General features: G+C 32.7%; 1 protein-coding gene across 1 annotated transcript; it reads left to right on the forward strand.

Moving 5' to 3' along the window:
• The first annotated feature begins 1,455 nt into the window (after positions 1-1,455).
• On the forward strand, positions 1,456-16,669 carry LOC117121793 (KICSTOR complex protein ITFG2-like). The gene is made up of 13 exons (XM_033267142.1): positions 1,456-1,628; positions 3,807-3,902; positions 4,281-4,322; positions 4,467-4,532; positions 5,162-5,237; positions 5,490-5,572; positions 6,741-6,803; positions 7,201-7,417; positions 8,459-8,521; positions 9,939-10,027; positions 11,130-11,247; positions 12,219-12,392; positions 14,011-16,669. Exons 1-13 carry the CDS (start codon positions 1,533-1,535, stop codon positions 14,082-14,084), a joined length of 1,257 nt encoding a protein of 418 aa, XP_033123033.1. The 5' UTR covers positions 1,456-1,532; the 3' UTR covers positions 14,085-16,669.
• Positions 16,670-17,426: the final 757 nt, after the last annotated feature.

Below are 17,426 nucleotides of genomic sequence, written 5' to 3' on the forward strand. Positions count from 1 at the left end.
TATAAGGCATATACCGCCCGCCCCACTTCGCGGTAATATATATCCACCTACTACTACTTGGCCTATAGACAGGCCTAAATTTCGGTACTTCTTCGGCCGAACACCTTCTTAAGGTAGTACTTAAATCAGCTTAATTACGATGATAATAAAAAAAAAAAAGGAAGAATTTTCAAGCAGCAATGATTTATAAAAAGATGCAATGTTGCGCTTTGCTGTTAAATTATATAAAATTTACAGAAAGCTACATGAAGACTAGTATCAGTGGTAGCTTAAATTATAATTAAAAATAAAAATTGAATCCTCCAATAAAAGCGAAAACTTGTCCAAGGAGTCCTGTGCTATGCAAACATGCACAATGGTGCTTTACAAATCAATTAATTGTGCAACTAAAGATTTTAAAGATAAAAATATATTTTAAAGATATAGGCCTAATTGTATTATAATATATTGATTGTTTTAATACATATTTTAAATCAAAACGTTTAAATGATTTACAATTAAATTACAAATCAAAATTTCAATGAATAGTAAATAATGAATAATAAATAATAATAATAATAAATAATAATATTAATAATAAATAATAATACAGTAATAATGATAATAATATTATAACTCACTAATATTATAAACAGAAGTGTGGAGAATGCTGCTATTTTACTTACGAGGCATAGCTTCTTGATTATGAATGATTAGGCATATGTTGTACAAAAATTTCTCTCAATGCAATAATTCTTCAACTTTGATTTATTGTTTAGATTACAATTTACAAATAGGCCTAGGCTATATTTGTTGGTTTGAAGATGACCAGCATATTTTATTTCATAAAATAAAGTTTACGAAGTCATAGGCCTAGATGCCTAGATACAATTAGAAAACTTTCATGTTATTAATATTTTTATCATTCATTTACAGGCGAAATTAATATTATCGCCGACGATTCACAAACCTACTTTGTCTGCACAACCAACCTTTCTCCTCTGCAGTGTTGACTATTCTTAGGAGCCTCATTCTATATAGAGTAGGCTGCTACTGCTAGCAACTAGGTATAGGCCTAGATGATAGACTTTTAAAACAAAAAGATAATCGTAACGAAAAAAAAAAAAAAAGTATCGTCCTCACTTTATCTTCTCGAAATAATACAGCACGTCACTGATTAATTAATTCCAAAGTTAGGTAAATATGATTATACAGTATATGATATTTACAATGATATGTTAAAATCCCATAATTGAATTGTCCTCATGAACAGAATAATGAAAGAAAGTTTATGCAGCATCAGTGTTTTATAAAATGTTATAAAGCTATACGCGCGCACGCTGTTTGGTGACAACATGGCGCCCATGCGCCAAGTTGGCCAAACTCTCTATATCTACGGCTCTGTTTATAAGATCTTTGCTCTAAATTAACTTTCTCGTTGGTGGCGCTGTCCAGAATGAGAAAAATATATTAATAAAAAAATGAGAGATCTTGTGGCAAGTCTAGAGTCTAGTCACGCTCGAGTTTTAGACGGTAGCGTGTAGGCCTAAAAAATGAGGTCAGTAACTTTTGTTGAAAATGTTGAACTAGAATTTGAAGGAAATTTACTTTCAAACGACGTGATTCTAGGAGATGTAAACAATGATGGAGTAAGTATTATATGTTTATAGACTACTGTATATAAGAATACATTTTGTGTACTCTTTCTTTGCAATGTTCAGGCCTCGCTAAAAAGTAAAAAGTAAGCCCAGCCAGGCATGATGAGAAGCCAAGGGCAGACATCAACTCCTGAAGGAGGGGGGCTCTCTACTCAGAGAGTAGGCCTAGCCTAGGCTGAATTTTAATGTGCCTCTAAACGATAGCAAAGAGGGAGTTGAATACAGCCTCATTATCATCATCAGTACTGCAGTGCATATTAGAGGATACATTCCTTAATTTTTTCTTGATTTCCTATTTTAAAATAGGCCTATTTTCCTAGGCCTTTTTCACGCTGCGGTAAACATTTAACATCTTCGATCGATGACAAACAATGCTGAGCAGCGAAGCGTAACCAACAGAAATAACATAGCGTTTCGGCTATATTTTCGGAGGTCATGTTACTCGAAAAAAATCACATATCCTTAACGGGAGGTCGTGTCAACATATTTTTTTCTTTAAAATGTTCGCAAATGATATATCTACGCACAGTATGAATAAAAAAAAATTGAAAATTTGTTTAGTCTGTCAAAACTTAACTGGAAAATAGAAAACCGATTTTGTATAATGCGTGTTGCTATTATTTCAATTAAGTTTTGAGAGATTAAACAAATTTTAATTTTTTTGTTACTCATACAGTACTTAGATATATCCTTTGCGAACATTTTAAAGAAAAAATATGTTGATACGACCCTCCGTTAAGGAGTTATGATTTTTAAAGTAACATGACCTCCGAAAAAATGGCCGGTACGCTAATGATTTTCGGTCGAACAGTGTGAAATAATGGCAATGTGTGTGTTAACACTACACAAAATCGGTCTTTCATTTTCCAGTTTAGTTTTGACAGACTAAACAAATTTTCTATTTTTTTTATTCATACAGTATGTAGATATATCCTTTGTGAACATTTTAAAGAAAAAATTATGTAGATACGGCCCTCCGTTAAGGATTTATAATTTTTTAAGTAACATGACCTCCAAAAATATGGTCGAAAGGCCATATTATTTCTATTGGTTACGCTTTGCTGCTCAGCACTGTTTGTCATCGATCGAAGATGTCTACCACAGCGTGAATAGGCTTAGTGGCCTAATTCGGCCTACGGCCTAGCCTAGGAGAGAACAAGTATTTATAAATAATTATGATATACGCTCCTGCTAGGGTTAAATTACCTTTAACTGAAAATGCTTTATTCAAATTTAAATACTAATGAATATTTGCAAAAGGAAGAGGTTCCCTACTACATGAAGTCATTGACAAGCCAATGAATGTCTTGCTTATTTGTGTCATATTCATGTGTTAAACCTATTGTAAAGATGGTAAGGACAGCATTAACAAATGAATTAACAACAAACAAAACACAACCGATATGAAAATTTTATTACAAATAAAATTGATGTTTTTATATATTTTTTTTTCACATGCATATTTATTTATTTTATTCAGAACTTTATTTTTATATCTTCACTTTGCATATTCAGTCTCCTGAAATTTTTTTTTATAGTTTTCTAAACACAACAATACATTCTTCGTCGCCACAATGACACTTGCTGCCGTGCCTCCTAAACTCTGCCCGCCAATTGGTTATTTTTTTGTGGGGTAGTGTGCAAACATATGCTTTGGTTGTTTTGATATATTTTTTTAACTTTTACAAATACTATCAATAATATTACTGTTGATGCTGTCTATAATGATTTTGATTGATTGCTACCTATACCTACTGTACCTGTTGAAGTTACAGTACTATCTACACAACCAGTATGTCATCTCTGCCATTATTACTACAGTACTTTTACTATTTTATTGTTATTATTGTCTAGCAATATCAGTGCAGTATTTTAAATAGGCCTAATTGATTTAATTTTAAATTTAGATTTTAAAATTTTAACGGTATCTTTACTCAGCATTTTAATTAAATATTTTATAATGTAAAAATTGTATCTTCTTCTTGTCTGTTTATTGTTTTTAGTATTTTATTAGCCATTTTAATGATATTTTATATATATGGAATTACTGTAATGTTTTTATAAAATTTTAATGAATTGAAAATGTACTTTACTGCTATATCCGTATTGGATGAATGAAATTGAATCTGAATCTTAGATTTCTTAGTCTTTTGTGTTTCATACTTTTAGGAACATGAGTTAGTTGTTGGGAATGTTGAAGGTGACTTGAGTATCTTTAAGGGAGATTGTGTCAGTGCCTGGGCAAGATGTACTGGCCTGGGCATGGTAAGTATTGCAAGAACAAATTTGAATTCACTATTTACTGTAGCTGTTTTTATGAACACAAGCATTACGCTTGTAGGTGAGTCAAATTTAAAATCACACCATCAACTGTAGCTGTTTTTAATGAATACATGTGTGTGTGATATGATTGAATGTGTGACTACCAATCCATTTATCCTTACACTCATCCCTGCAAATGCCCCAAACTCAGTTGAATGCAAATCCATTTACAGTATTTGTACTGCTCCAGTTATTGTACAGTACCTTTTTAGTTTATATGTTGATTGTTTTTCATATTTAATAATGTGTTCCTTTTTCCTAGCTTCTATTTTTTTAATATTTCAATAAATACATTTTTACTTTGATTATTATTTTTTACAGATAACATGTGTAGGAATTGGTGATGTTTTTAATAAGCTAAAGGTGAGTGGTCTACAAATCTGTTTTATGGAATTAAGTGTCTTTCATACCAAATTATATGTCAAAATTATCTCCTGTGTATGGATAATACTATAATAAACTCAATTATACATTATGCAGTACTTTCAATTTTATGTTTATCTTTAGAATGTGGTTGTGACTGTAAATGCTGAAGGATGGTGCAATATCTTTCAGTTCAACTCAGAAGAAAAGGTTTGTAAATATTATACAGTAACAAGCTGAGCAAGACAATAACAGGTCATGTTTGTCTAATGATTAAATAAATAAATATAAAACATTGCTCCATTTATATCACTATTTGTGGTAAAGACAAGCCAAACCAGTCACTCCTCGCAAATCCTGTTCAGAGATATTGTCCGAAACATCCTGGAATGTCAAATTTTTTTTAATCTATTTTACTGCACTAAACTAAGATTTATATATCTATACATCATGCTGTGCTGTTATTTTCCCCATTTTCAATGTTAAAACAACAATTTTTAATAATTTGGTGATAGTTTCTGCCTGAGAAATGCCCAAAATCATAAACTTTGAAGGCTGATTTCTCAAATATTGTTCTTTAAACAGCTGTATGTTTAAATGCTTGTACCTGTAACTTCTCAAGGAAATGTCAGATTTCAATTTTCAATTCTTTTACCATTTTACTTAATTTACTGTTGGACACTGTATTAATAACTAAAAATGAATGACTGGTTTGGCTTGTCTTTGCCACATTTCAAGATGGAGAGTGATTTTTTTTTTCACAATGAGAATTTTGCAATTTGTGTATTGAAAATATACAATATTTATGTGGTTGTATCATATCATGTCCTTGCTCCCAGAAACCAAAGGAAATGGTGCCATGTCACACCCAGCATCTGGCAGCCAACATTAAAATGATGCTTATAGATGATGTGGGTGAGTTAGTATGATGATAATATACATGCTAATTACCTTATTATTTATATACAGTGATTGTTGAAGAGAAAATAAATATATACTGTAGTTTATCTTGATATGTGTCAAATTTTAGATGCCTCTGTTTACCTTGCAATTACCAAAGTAAAAATGGAAAAAGAGAACAAATTAAAAAAAAAATGTTTTTAGTTTAATTTATTTAGTTAATAGCAAATATGATCAAGTGATGGATGTTGTTTATTTTGTGCTCAGATGGCGATGGGATGTATGAACTGGTCGTAGGTCACACCGACCGAGTCATCCGAGCTTACAAATGGATGGCCATCAATGAAGCTGTAAGTGTATCAAATTGTGTACAATATTCATCTCTCCCCAATGATTGTGGCTGACAGTAGTAACAATCATTAAATTATTGTCATCATCTTCATCCTTGAGGTTGGGGTTTCAACCCCTCGCTGTGCTCATCCTTGAGGTCGGGGTTTCAATCCCTCGCTGTGCATTTTACTTGTGTCCTTGAGCAAGGCACTTTATCTGCATTGTTCCTCTTCACTCAGGAGTATTAGTGTGTATCTGAGGAGGTTCAAGTGCAAAAATGCGCTGATATATTTCATGCAGAAAACTATAGATTATCCCCTTGACATTTTTTATTATTATTATTTTCAACTATATATCATCATAATCATCATCACCATCTTCATCTTCTTTATATATTTATCATCTTCATCACCATCATTGTCATCAACTTTAACATTTTCAGTGTCATCATCATTACAACCATTGTCATCGTCATCATTTCATCTTCTCCATCACTATCTTCATCAATGTTAACGTTCATTTCATTCATTATTTCCAGGCAATATAAAAAACAAAAAGCAAAGACACAACCTGATGATAACCTAAAGCAAACTTAATTACTATCAAGAGGTTCTCCAATCAGAAACAAGACAACAAACACACATAAGAAAATAGCAAGCTTAAATAAAAGAACCGCACAGAATTTTAAGAAAAATTTAAGAAACATGTCAAAATTTTTTTTTCTAAATGGTTACAAAGATGGTACTTTAAATTATGATTATTAATTAGTAGGTCTCTGACAGCAGGTGGTAAACTGTTCCAAATGTACGGAAAATAATTAAAGCATGAAAATTTATGGCAATAAAGATTTTTGGCATATAAGATTTTAAATCTAAAGTCATTGGCATGTCTGGTATTAATGTGAGGAAGGAGAACAGGGTTGACATTAAATTGATGATGTATGCACTTCTGATTTCATCATCATCGTCATCATTATTGTTGTCATCATCGTCATTATCATCAATTTTTTTATTTATTTGGTTTAAATCATTATCAACCAAACTTATTTTTTTGTAATGTATTAATTAATATAATGTTGATTTTTTTTGTTTATTTTGTACTTTTACAATCTCATGCAATTATTGTGTGTTGGTATATTTTTATATCTTAATATTTTATTAATATACATTGTTTGATTTTACCATTTAGGATTCAAGTAAACCAAGTTCTGGAAGTCTTAGGCTTATGCAGATGTGGGAGCCAGCTGGCCAGGTAACAATGCACATTATTTTATCATTTTATTCTAGAAATGATATTTGTTGAATAAAATTTAAGGTGTAAGACATTAGTTCTGACATGTATAAAAACTCATTTGTTATATTCAGAATATGCAGTACCTTAAATCTGATCATCACTTCAATCGATTACATTAAATTTAAATATAATGAGTAGAAGCGTAATAGTTTACACTTGCAAATATTATTAAGGTACATTTACACACTAGACACAATAAAAATGCGTTCAATGTTAAAGAATATTAGCGAAGTGATATATCGTTGTCATGTCATTATTGTATCTAGTGTAAATGTAGCATTAAATACACAATACACTACACTCTAAGGTACTGATATAATTATGTCCTGTTATTTATTCCTTGACGTCATACTAGATTGGTTCGATAGCGCTTCACCATCATGATGGTATTCCCAAGCTAGTGGCCTCCCAGCCCGGCTTCTGCTACGTGGAACTGAAGTGTAACTGGGTGGAGGACGGTAAAGAGAAACCTAAGAACGAGAACTCGGTGTTGATAGTCACTCACGCCATCTCAAGTGTGAAGGCTAGAAACAGCAGCATCACAACAGAAATAAGTGGACATCTTTCACAAGGTAAATACATAGTAGGGCATTAGTATACAAATATTGACAATCATAACATGAGGCTTATTAAGTAAGCCTAGGCCTAGGCTATACTTGGTGTGTACTATGTTCATTACTTATGCAGGTCTCATAGAATATATAAGACAAATATTGACTTCTCTAGGATTGGGAAACGGTGAAATCTATTGCCCTGAGGTGATACCGTAGCCTATCTTCTCAAGGGCAAAAGAGTATTATCCCATAGGGTAATATACTTTCTATTGCCTGCTTCTTAACCAATCAGATGCCTAGAATCTATGTATTCGATATTAATATATTCTATGATAAAATGTCAAAATTTGAAGTGATGAGGAGGTGGGATGAGGGGATTGGAGCATCTGTCCTCACACTCTCCCTTAGAGACAGTATGCCATCTGTGTCGGATTTCACACTACCTGTTTCTAAGAGAGCATCACATAGAGTGGGGTTGAATAGCTTGGTAGTTAAGACCTGCTTTTCAATCCTAGAGTCGTAGGTTCAATTCTTGTAATGATAACAGGATTTTTTCTCACGACCAAAACAACTTCATTTCCTAAGCCTCACAATGAGTCATAATGTAATGAGTCTATTTAGAGCATCTTTGTGTGTTTGTTTGTCTTTTGATGAGATTGTCACTTTGAAGAGTGCCTAAAGCTAAAGGGAAAAAAAAACATGACATTATAATACCTGTACTAATGAAAGCTGTTAAGTGATAGTAATGGCCATACAGTACATGTGGATGATTCTATTAATAATAATTTAATATGTGACAATGTCACCCAAAATGTTTTTTTTTTGTTATTTTTATTAAAAATGTAAATGTTTTTAAAACATGTAATTATGTATTAAATGATAGTAACTTAACTCATTTTGACTGGTTACTGATGATACAGATTTTATAGATGATTATATTCATTATGATGACATTAAGATATGTAATAATGATTGTCATAATTAAGATAAAGTTAATAATTCTTCAATGGTAATGTTAGTGATAATACTAAGAGTAATTACAATAATTCTCTTTAACAGGAACAAGTGTTGTTGATGAACATAAAAGTCAGCCAGACAAGTTTGTTCTCAGTTCATTAGATGGTAAGTTTTCATTTGTAGTTAACGGTGATAGTATAATCTAATCCAATCCTGTCAGGTCATTTATAAAGCACCTTTCTTTGCAGATATGAAACGCTGCACCCCATTTACTTAGGCACCTCACAACCTACAGCCATGATCATTGCCTAACCCATGCACAGAACAAGTGAACAAATTAAAAAAAAAAAAGCAGAGGCAAAGTTCATAATCAAATAAATAAAGCAAAAATAAATGAAATAAAAATACAAATGAAGATAATTAATTGAAGAGTTGAGCCTTTAAGTTAGACCTAAAGACAGCCACAGTAGGTGAAGATCGAATGTGCACTGGAAGGTTATTCCAGATGAGTAGCACCTGACACAGAAAAGATTTGTTACCAATACGCTTGTTAAATACAGGTTGATGAAAATTAACATACAAAGCAGATCTGGTAAGAATTTGCTTTTTACGTACAAGTAAAAAGTCAGAGATATAATGTGGGCATAGGCCAGACAGTGACTTGAATGCAAGGAATATTAATTTGAAATAAACACTTTGCTTAAAAAGCAGCCAGTGAAGTTCATGGAGGCGATGTGTGAATATGAGAGGATCGGATGTTGAAAATGAGACATGCTGCAGAATAATGACAGTTGAATATGTTTAAGTTTGCCAGCCTTGAGGGTTGCCTGCTTTCGTGCCAGTATGGCAGCGACACATAAGTATGTGAACCCAATGACAAAGAATCATAACGAATCCAGTAACTGAAAGGAAAGGCACTAGGCCTACATAAATGCTTACTAACATTACATCACTGTGTTGACAACAACAATATGAAGACCTGAATATCAAATCATTATACAGATCATTCAAGTAACATTCTTGTACTTCCAACATTTACAGAATAGATAAATATTAGTGCCTATTATTTATTACATTAAGATGATCATTATTGAAACCTTTAAAATAGGCATGCCTATTTTATTTTTGTTTTGTTGCATCTGCTAGTTTATGTAAGCCTGAGACAAAAGTCTCAGTTATACATAAATATTTTTTTCTCTGTTTCAATTTCATTTGCTTTGTACTTGTTTTGATATGGACATTGACTGAAATAAAGAGAAATTGAAAAAAAAAAATGAAAGTTCAATACTTAACTTTTTTTTTTATTGATTTTAGTGTATTTTTTTTTAACTGATTTAATGTATTTTTTTCAGATTGATATGTATTTTTTTTAAAGACTGATATAATGTATTTTTTAATGATTGATATAACATATTTTTATTTATATTTTTTTTGTATGTAATGTATTTTTTTAGATTTTGTACTGCAGTGTCCAATTTTTTAATAAAAACTAGAATGAAATGAAATTTGCATTAAAATTTTGAAATTTAGTGGCAAAATGAGATCCGTGCCCAGGTAATATTTTATTGACATTATTTTGCAGGAAACCTGATGATGATACAGGAAGATAAAATGGTGTGGTCATACAAACTTGACCATCAGCTGTTCTCGCTGACCACACTGGACATCACTGTAAGTTTAAAATAAAAGCCTATATTTATTTTATGTAATTTTCCCTATGATGTTATAAGCAAGCAAGGTTATCTAAAAAAATGCTTTTAAGTTAGCAAGATTATTCATTCAACGTAACATTTATTTCTCTTTTATTTATGTGCAACTTGAAATTAGAGTAAGCAAACCAAAATAATTAAAGCAAAAAAGATTATCCGATGAAAATAATTTAAGCAAATGACATTATCCATTGGAATTAAGATAAAGCAACTAAGATTATCCAATGAAATAACTTAAGCAAGCAAGATTATCAAATGAACTTAACTTAAGCATGTAAGCTTTGAAGATATAAGCAATGTTAATATAATGCATGGCCAGAAATACAAATATGGACTATAAATACACAGCCACCATTTTGCTTTAAGGAAATGCATTGTTGAATGGTTACACATGTTTCATGTACTTCCTCAGATATGGCCCTTTGGACAAAAAAGCAAATTTAGATTTTTTCATTTTGTTTCGATTTTTTGGCACAATACATAAAAGCAGCTTAAAATGACCCAAATATTTTTATAGGCATCTATGGTTTAGCTCCCTGAACCCTCCCGGCTCTCAGTTGGAACTGTCAGTTGGACTCCCATCAGACACCTGTCAGACTCCCATCAGATACCTGCCAGACTCCTATCAGACACCATACCTTCACACTGAAAATATTCTAGACCTACCACTGCCTGCCCATTGGCTCTCCCACTGCACACAAGTGTAGGGCAACTTACAGACTTATTTTATTATAATTATGATTCATTTTATTAGGATTGTTGTTTATTATTATTATTATTATTATTATTGTTATTATTATTATTATTATTGTTATTATTATTATTATTATTGTATTTATTAATTATATTTATTATTTATTATATTATTTTGTATTATTTTTTAATATTATTAGTATTAATGTTATTGTTGTTTATTAATTATTATAATTATTATTACTATTATATTATTTTGTATTATTTGTTAGTATTATTAGTATTATTGTTATTGTTTATTATTATTATTATTATTATTGTTATTATTATTATTATCATTAATTTACATTAAAAATGTTGTAATTTTTCAGGGAGATGGCAAAGATGAAGTGCTGTGTTGTGCTTGGAACGGCTTGACGTACATTGCTGACCAGGACAATAACATTGCCAATTTTAGATTTGAAGGCAACGTGTCTGCATTTTGTGCTGGTAGGTATCAGGTTTATGTACATTGTTGTTGCAGATCATATTCTTAATTGCTTATAGCAATGTATGGTAAAAAGTTCCTTTTTTAATGGAAGAAAGATTTTGTAGCTTTATTTTTATAATGCTGTATGTTGAGTGGGTTTCAGTCCCTGATCAGCTAATATATTATGGACTTATAATGCTTCTTTTTTAATGTAAATATCAACTGTAAATAATAACATGGTTCCCAAATTAGAATTAACTGTTTTAACAGCAGTTGTTTCCACTTCAACATTAGGTTTTCCCCTCACACATTAGGTTTTCCCCTCACATTACTTTCAATATTTATTCTTATTTTTTGTATTATTAATTGTATTAAAGTAGATGAATATCCTCTTTATCACCTGCAGGACTATCTAAGTGTATATATTTCTATTTATTTGTTGTGATTGTAATTGTGGCTAAAACAAGCCAAACCAGTCACTTGTCGCAATCGATGATGGTCAAAACATGCTGGAATGTCAAAATTTACGAAATCTATTCTATTGCACTAAACTAACCATTATATATCTATACATCATGCTATGTTGTTTTTTCCTCCATTTTCAATGTTAAAACAATAATTTTTAACAATTTGGTGATGGTTTCTTCCTGAGAAATGCCCAAAAACATAAACTTTTAACTCTGATTACTCAAATATTGTTCTTTAAACACCTGTATGTTTATATGCTTGTAACTTTATAAATGTCAGATTTAAATTTTTTTTTTTCCATTTCATAGCTCTCATTTTACAGTTTAATCCTTTATTATTAACCAGAAATTGATTTTTGCGACGAGTGACTGGTTTGGCTTGACTTTGCCACAATTGTTTTATGTTTTGAAGTCAACTCTTTAAAAGGCACACTCATTAATAAACAATGTTGAAAAAATTATAAATAAACATTTAAAGTAGTATGAACTGAATATAAAAAGTTTTTCTGTTTTTTTCTTCTTAGGAAAATATACAATAGATGGTCAAACTAACCCATGTTTAGTGTATGCAACGTTTGACAGCAAAATATATGTGTATTACAATGTCAAACTTCCACGAATCAATACAATAAATCTGTTTGATCTACTGGAATCTGATGATGATTATCTTGAAGCGCTTCGACGTCGCGGCATTGATGGTGAGTAAAGCCCTGACCAGACGATCAAATTTTATTTTGACAACAACATGTGGCATGCCTACAGTATAGTTGCGATGACATCACATTTTGACAATAATATATTTGCTTCATGACTATTTATGGGCATGCAACAGGTTTTTGTCATTTGGATTCAGTTCCAAAGAACCCCCTGCTGTTGTAAAGCACCATACTTCAAATTAAAGTTAATAATACTGTAGCTTTTTCCAAATATGGCTTAACCAATCACAACTGCCATTTACGTCATGCTTCTTATGCTTGGGAAGTACCTTGGGTTGGATAAATAAATATACATAATATTTTGTGTATTGTTATCTCTTTCTACATAAATGTTTATGTGGCCAAGGTTAGAATGCAATTTATTACTGGTATGCGTACAGTTCTGTATTATGATTAAAAGTTGTGATAAAACTACTATATATTTATTTAGTGTCTATTATTGTTTGTTAAGTAGTGACCTGTACCTCAATAACAAATCCATGTGTGTAGCATAAGCTTGTTTAAAGTCCTCTAATTCATTAAACGTATGTAAAGTCACAACAACAGCTACAAGTACTGTACTTTATCGGGTTAATTTAACAAAAATATTTAGCCTCACATGTACATGTGTGGGTCACTGTCTAAAACTAAAAGACAACTTGTTGGCCTTATTGAAAAAATAAAAACAGAGAAAGAAATATTTTCAATAGCCTCCTTGCTTTATCCCTTTATCAGAAAGTCTGAATACAAAACATGGAATTTGAATATTGTTTAGCCTAGTCACACAATATAAAAATTTTCATTAAACTGCAGCAGATTTTGTTTATTATTATTTCTCTCAATATTAGTCTTTTTCTTTAGGTATTTTTTTAAATTTTACTTAAAAAAATACTTTTAAAAATTACTTAAAAATGGGCTACTGATTTAAAAGTGTTTTTCCAATAAATATTCATTGCCATCATCATTATCATCATCGTTGTTGTCATTATCATCATCGTTATGATACATAATGATAAATAGTTGGATTTGTGTAGTGCAACATGTAAAAAAGCCTTTATGGTGATAGAGCTTTTTGAGTTTGATGAGAAAAAGCCCTATAAACTAAACCTACTCCTTAAACAAAAGGACGGTTGGTCCATGGCTCCAAGGAACTCATTCACCCTTTTTACTCCTTTTTTTTTTTTCTTGCTGATCATCATTATCATCATCATTATCATCATTATTTATCATCATTATACTGAAGTTTGCTTTCAGCGAAGTTTGCGGCAGTTCAGCGCAGCGGTTGAGGTTTGGGATTTCAATCGTAAGGCCATGGTTTTGAGTCTCTGCTGTACAGATTCACTTGTGTCCTTGGGCAAGGCACTTTAGCTACATTGCTTCAGTCCACCCAGCTGTATCAATGGGTACCAGCAAACTGCTGGGGACTAACCTGCGATGGACTGGTGTCCCGTCCAGGGGGAGTACAACTCTCATCCGCTTCACACTACAGAAACTGGGGATAAGCTCCAGCCCTATGAGCCCCAGTGGCTCGGAAAGGATTTAGTTTAGTTTTTAGTTGCTTTTATTATATCTTTAGGAATCCAACTAATTGTCAATTATTATTTGTTTTCCTATATTCCAGCGACAGATAAAGCAGCTCAAGCCAGACTTATACGACAGGTACTATATGGTAGTGGATCAAGTCCTGGAACCTGAAGTTAGTTATGCACAACTATGCCTTCCTTGCACTTAAGTAGACGAGCTCTGTCAGCCTCTGACGCTGCCTCGGGCTCAGAGATGCACCCTGTTTATAATTCCTAAAATCTGTGTTACTTCTTTGTGTCATGGGATCCAAAGGAAGGAAGTTTTCGTAAATAATAGGATAACATTTCTGCAGGAATAGTATTGATTATTCGTACAGTTATTTGCGGAAACACGGATGCCGTGTCAGAGGCATGTAAACACAGCTTGATGGTCTGTCACAAAGAGTTTTGTGAGTTTAAATTGAAAGACCAGAATAGAACAAACAATATATGTGGTTAAAAACAACAACACCCATCAGAATGAGTTTCTTGTGTGATAGAAGGACCAGAACAGAACATAAGTGAAGATTTAAACCAAGCAATTGCTACTCACTTTTTTTTAGTCATAAAAAGTCACAGGTCAATTTTGTAGTTACTGTTATATATTAGGTGGCAATTTATTTCACATGACAAACATACATGGATGCTCTGAGGCTGAGGAAGTGGATTTGTTTTGGTCATTTGAAAATAAATCCTCTAACAGGAATTGAACCCAGAATTACTGTCTAAAGTGCTACATTCTCCTTAATTATTCTTCACAAATGCATCTTACGACGGACCAATCAAACTCCGCCTGTGAGCGTTAGGCGACACAACATCATCTGGCGATCCATTGCGCGCATGTGATGGCGTTGTGTTCTCTATGGAATTTCGTATCGGCTGATGACTGGGGCACAGTGAGTGCTAAGTCACACTATGGGAAGAGGAGTCACATGTTTAGGATTAAAAAGGGAAATATCTTAACCAAGCCACAGCAGCACTCCAAATAATTGTACAATAAACAGATTGGTAGGATGTGATGAGTAATATTCTGGAACAATCTTAGAGGAAAAAACTTGAAAACCACATTTTGAGACACCACACTGTGGCCTTCATACTACAGTGGCTCAAGAGCAAAATATAAGAAGTGAGGTCTAGAAAACAAACCTCACTTCTGGCCAATCTTTCGCCCCACCCATGTTATTATTGCATTACTTTTTCATAAAGAATTTGTAGGCACTAATCATCAACGGTCAAATGGCCGGCAGCCTACACATTTCATAAATTCAACATTGAATCCAAGACCCATCATAACCTAGTAATACGCCACTGTACATTTTACCACATTTAATTGCACAATATACCAACAATATTTGGGGAAAAAAGAGTGGTTTATGTTTTATATTGACTGAATGAAAACCAGTTTTAATTGCTATCATCAAATTATCTTTATGTTACCATAATAACAGTCTTTTTCAAGGCAATCTTTGAGTCTGCATTTATTTTACCTCTTTAGGATCAGCCCATAGAAAATTGTTTTCTAAAACTCCATGACACAAAACATATAGTGGCTATAAGCCTTACCTGATTCTCCTGTTTAAAAAAATGATAATGTTCTTGTAATCAATTAAAGTTTTGAAGATTTTCATGGATGGATAGATAGATATATTCTGTGATAACCCATGAAAGTCTGAGAAAAAGTTATTTCCAGTGAATGGTTTTCCTTGTTTACTTTTTACGTCTCATCCGAAAAATGGTGCGGTATCGTAACTTGCATTTCAGCCCTCCAGCTAAAATACAAGGAGAGAAGCGATGGGAATTGAACCGGGAACTTATAGATTTCCACTGTTCAGCGATCACACAGTGGCTATATTTGTTTTTCGTTTTGTTAGCTCATTAAGTTTTTGTAGTTTCCTTTTCTAAGGGCTGGAGGCCTATAAAAAATCAATAAATGTCCTAGACCAAGTATTTAGGAACGAACAAATGGCTGCCACCAGTTTAGCCGACTGAGCTAAACAGCTTTCACTATTCATAAACAACACAAGCTCTAGGATTCTGCAAATAAGGCACGTGAGTGGAGATAAAGTTACGCCAGGATATCCCGCAATGGTCTTGCTGTTAACTTAATATTCTTAGCTAGGATTTAAGGCCCATTATTGTAGCTTCTAGGTAATCAGGACTGGGGTACGCATTAATCCTGTTCAATTGCTAGAGTTTAGTTGGCTTGGGAATCATGTGATAATGTTTAATGTGTTTATACATAGGACCCAATAAATATATCTCAGAGCGCTTTATTGGAATACGTCAGCAAGAACAATAACAAACCAAATCTAATAAATCAATCCTAACTCTAACCAAAGAAACTAAGGAAATACTCTGAAATATCAGAGCAGAACTGAAACAAATCGCAATCTCCCATCACCTGATGAACGAATAAGTTTGAAATATAAATTTATGATAGCTGCACATATTTTATATAACTACCATCACTGTGGCAATGAAAGTGTGAGAAATAAAATAATTTGTTATCTTCTAACATTTATATAATGTAAAGCTTTTTTTTGTTGTTAGCCTTGCACACACTACATATCATATGTTGGACGAATTTAAATAATAGTTATGACAATGTCTATTTTAAGTGGATGGAATTCACCGAGTGGTTCAGATGCTTGATTTATTAATTGATTGCCTTTTTAAATCATGAGCCTTAGCCAATAACAACTCTACTTAAACATGAAATGTCTTGACGATCAGTTCCTTATAAGACGTTGGTTATTATATCATCGAGGGTCTCGAGTCCCATTAAGAGGAGACTTCGTTCAAGCTCGAGTATGAGGGAGGGTGGTTACAAGTGATCAGCTCTGCATGCCCCAAGTATCATACACCCATGGACCTATTAATAAGATACCTGTGGAGTATCAAAGGTCCTTATCTGCTCTCGAATCTCCAAGCCTCAATGGTGGCGCTACGGGGGTGGGGGAAGGGTAAATTTTCCCCAGATAATTTTCTACCCCTACTAATTTCTGCCGGAAATTGAACATTGCAAGATTGGTCAACAAAATGTATTGCCCCTATAGGTCAGTCTGTCATATCAAGAAGCGTTACCACTTTAATGTGTGTTGTGATAAATTATAATTGTATCTCTGGTCTGCTATGGGAAAAAATATTTCCCCCCCCCCCAACCAATTCAAATTTCAGACGTTGGCACCGCCACTGCCAAGCCCCGTACTTGGTTACTGTATACAGTAACAACTATCTTTACTTTATCTATGAGAGCATTCAGGTTCCGCAATGATCAGCTGTCCATTCCCAAAACATCATAACAAATTTGGCAAAAAAAATAAGGGTCTCATATGGCACTCTCTAAGTCTTATAAAGAAACTTGCGCTTTGAGCTAGCATCAAGGCCCAAATGATCAACTTTGCTAATTGGATCATTGCCTTTTGAAAATACAGGCCCGTAGCCAGGGGGGGTTTTTATGGTTCGGGCGAACCCC

Source organism: Anneissia japonica, unplaced genomic scaffold, assembly GCF_011630105.1.
Source record: "Anneissia japonica isolate Jap-2015-1 unplaced genomic scaffold, ASM1163010v1 scaffold287957_len1322810_cov207, whole genome shotgun sequence".
NCBI lineage: Eukaryota > Metazoa > Echinodermata > Crinoidea > Comatulida > Comatulidae > Anneissia > Anneissia japonica.

Coding starts and splice junctions, on each gene's coding strand:
- LOC117121793 (XM_033267142.1), top strand. CDS start 1,533: ATGAGGTCAGTAACTTTTGTTGAAAATGTTGAACTAGAATTTGAAGGA. Junction 3,903..4,280: donor GATGTACTGGCCTGGGCATG/GTAAGTATTGCA, acceptor TATTTTTTACAG/ATAACATGTGTAGGAATTGG. Junction 5,238..5,489: donor GATGCTTATAGATGATGTGG/GTGAGTTAGTAT, acceptor TTTTGTGCTCAG/ATGGCGATGGGATGTATGAA.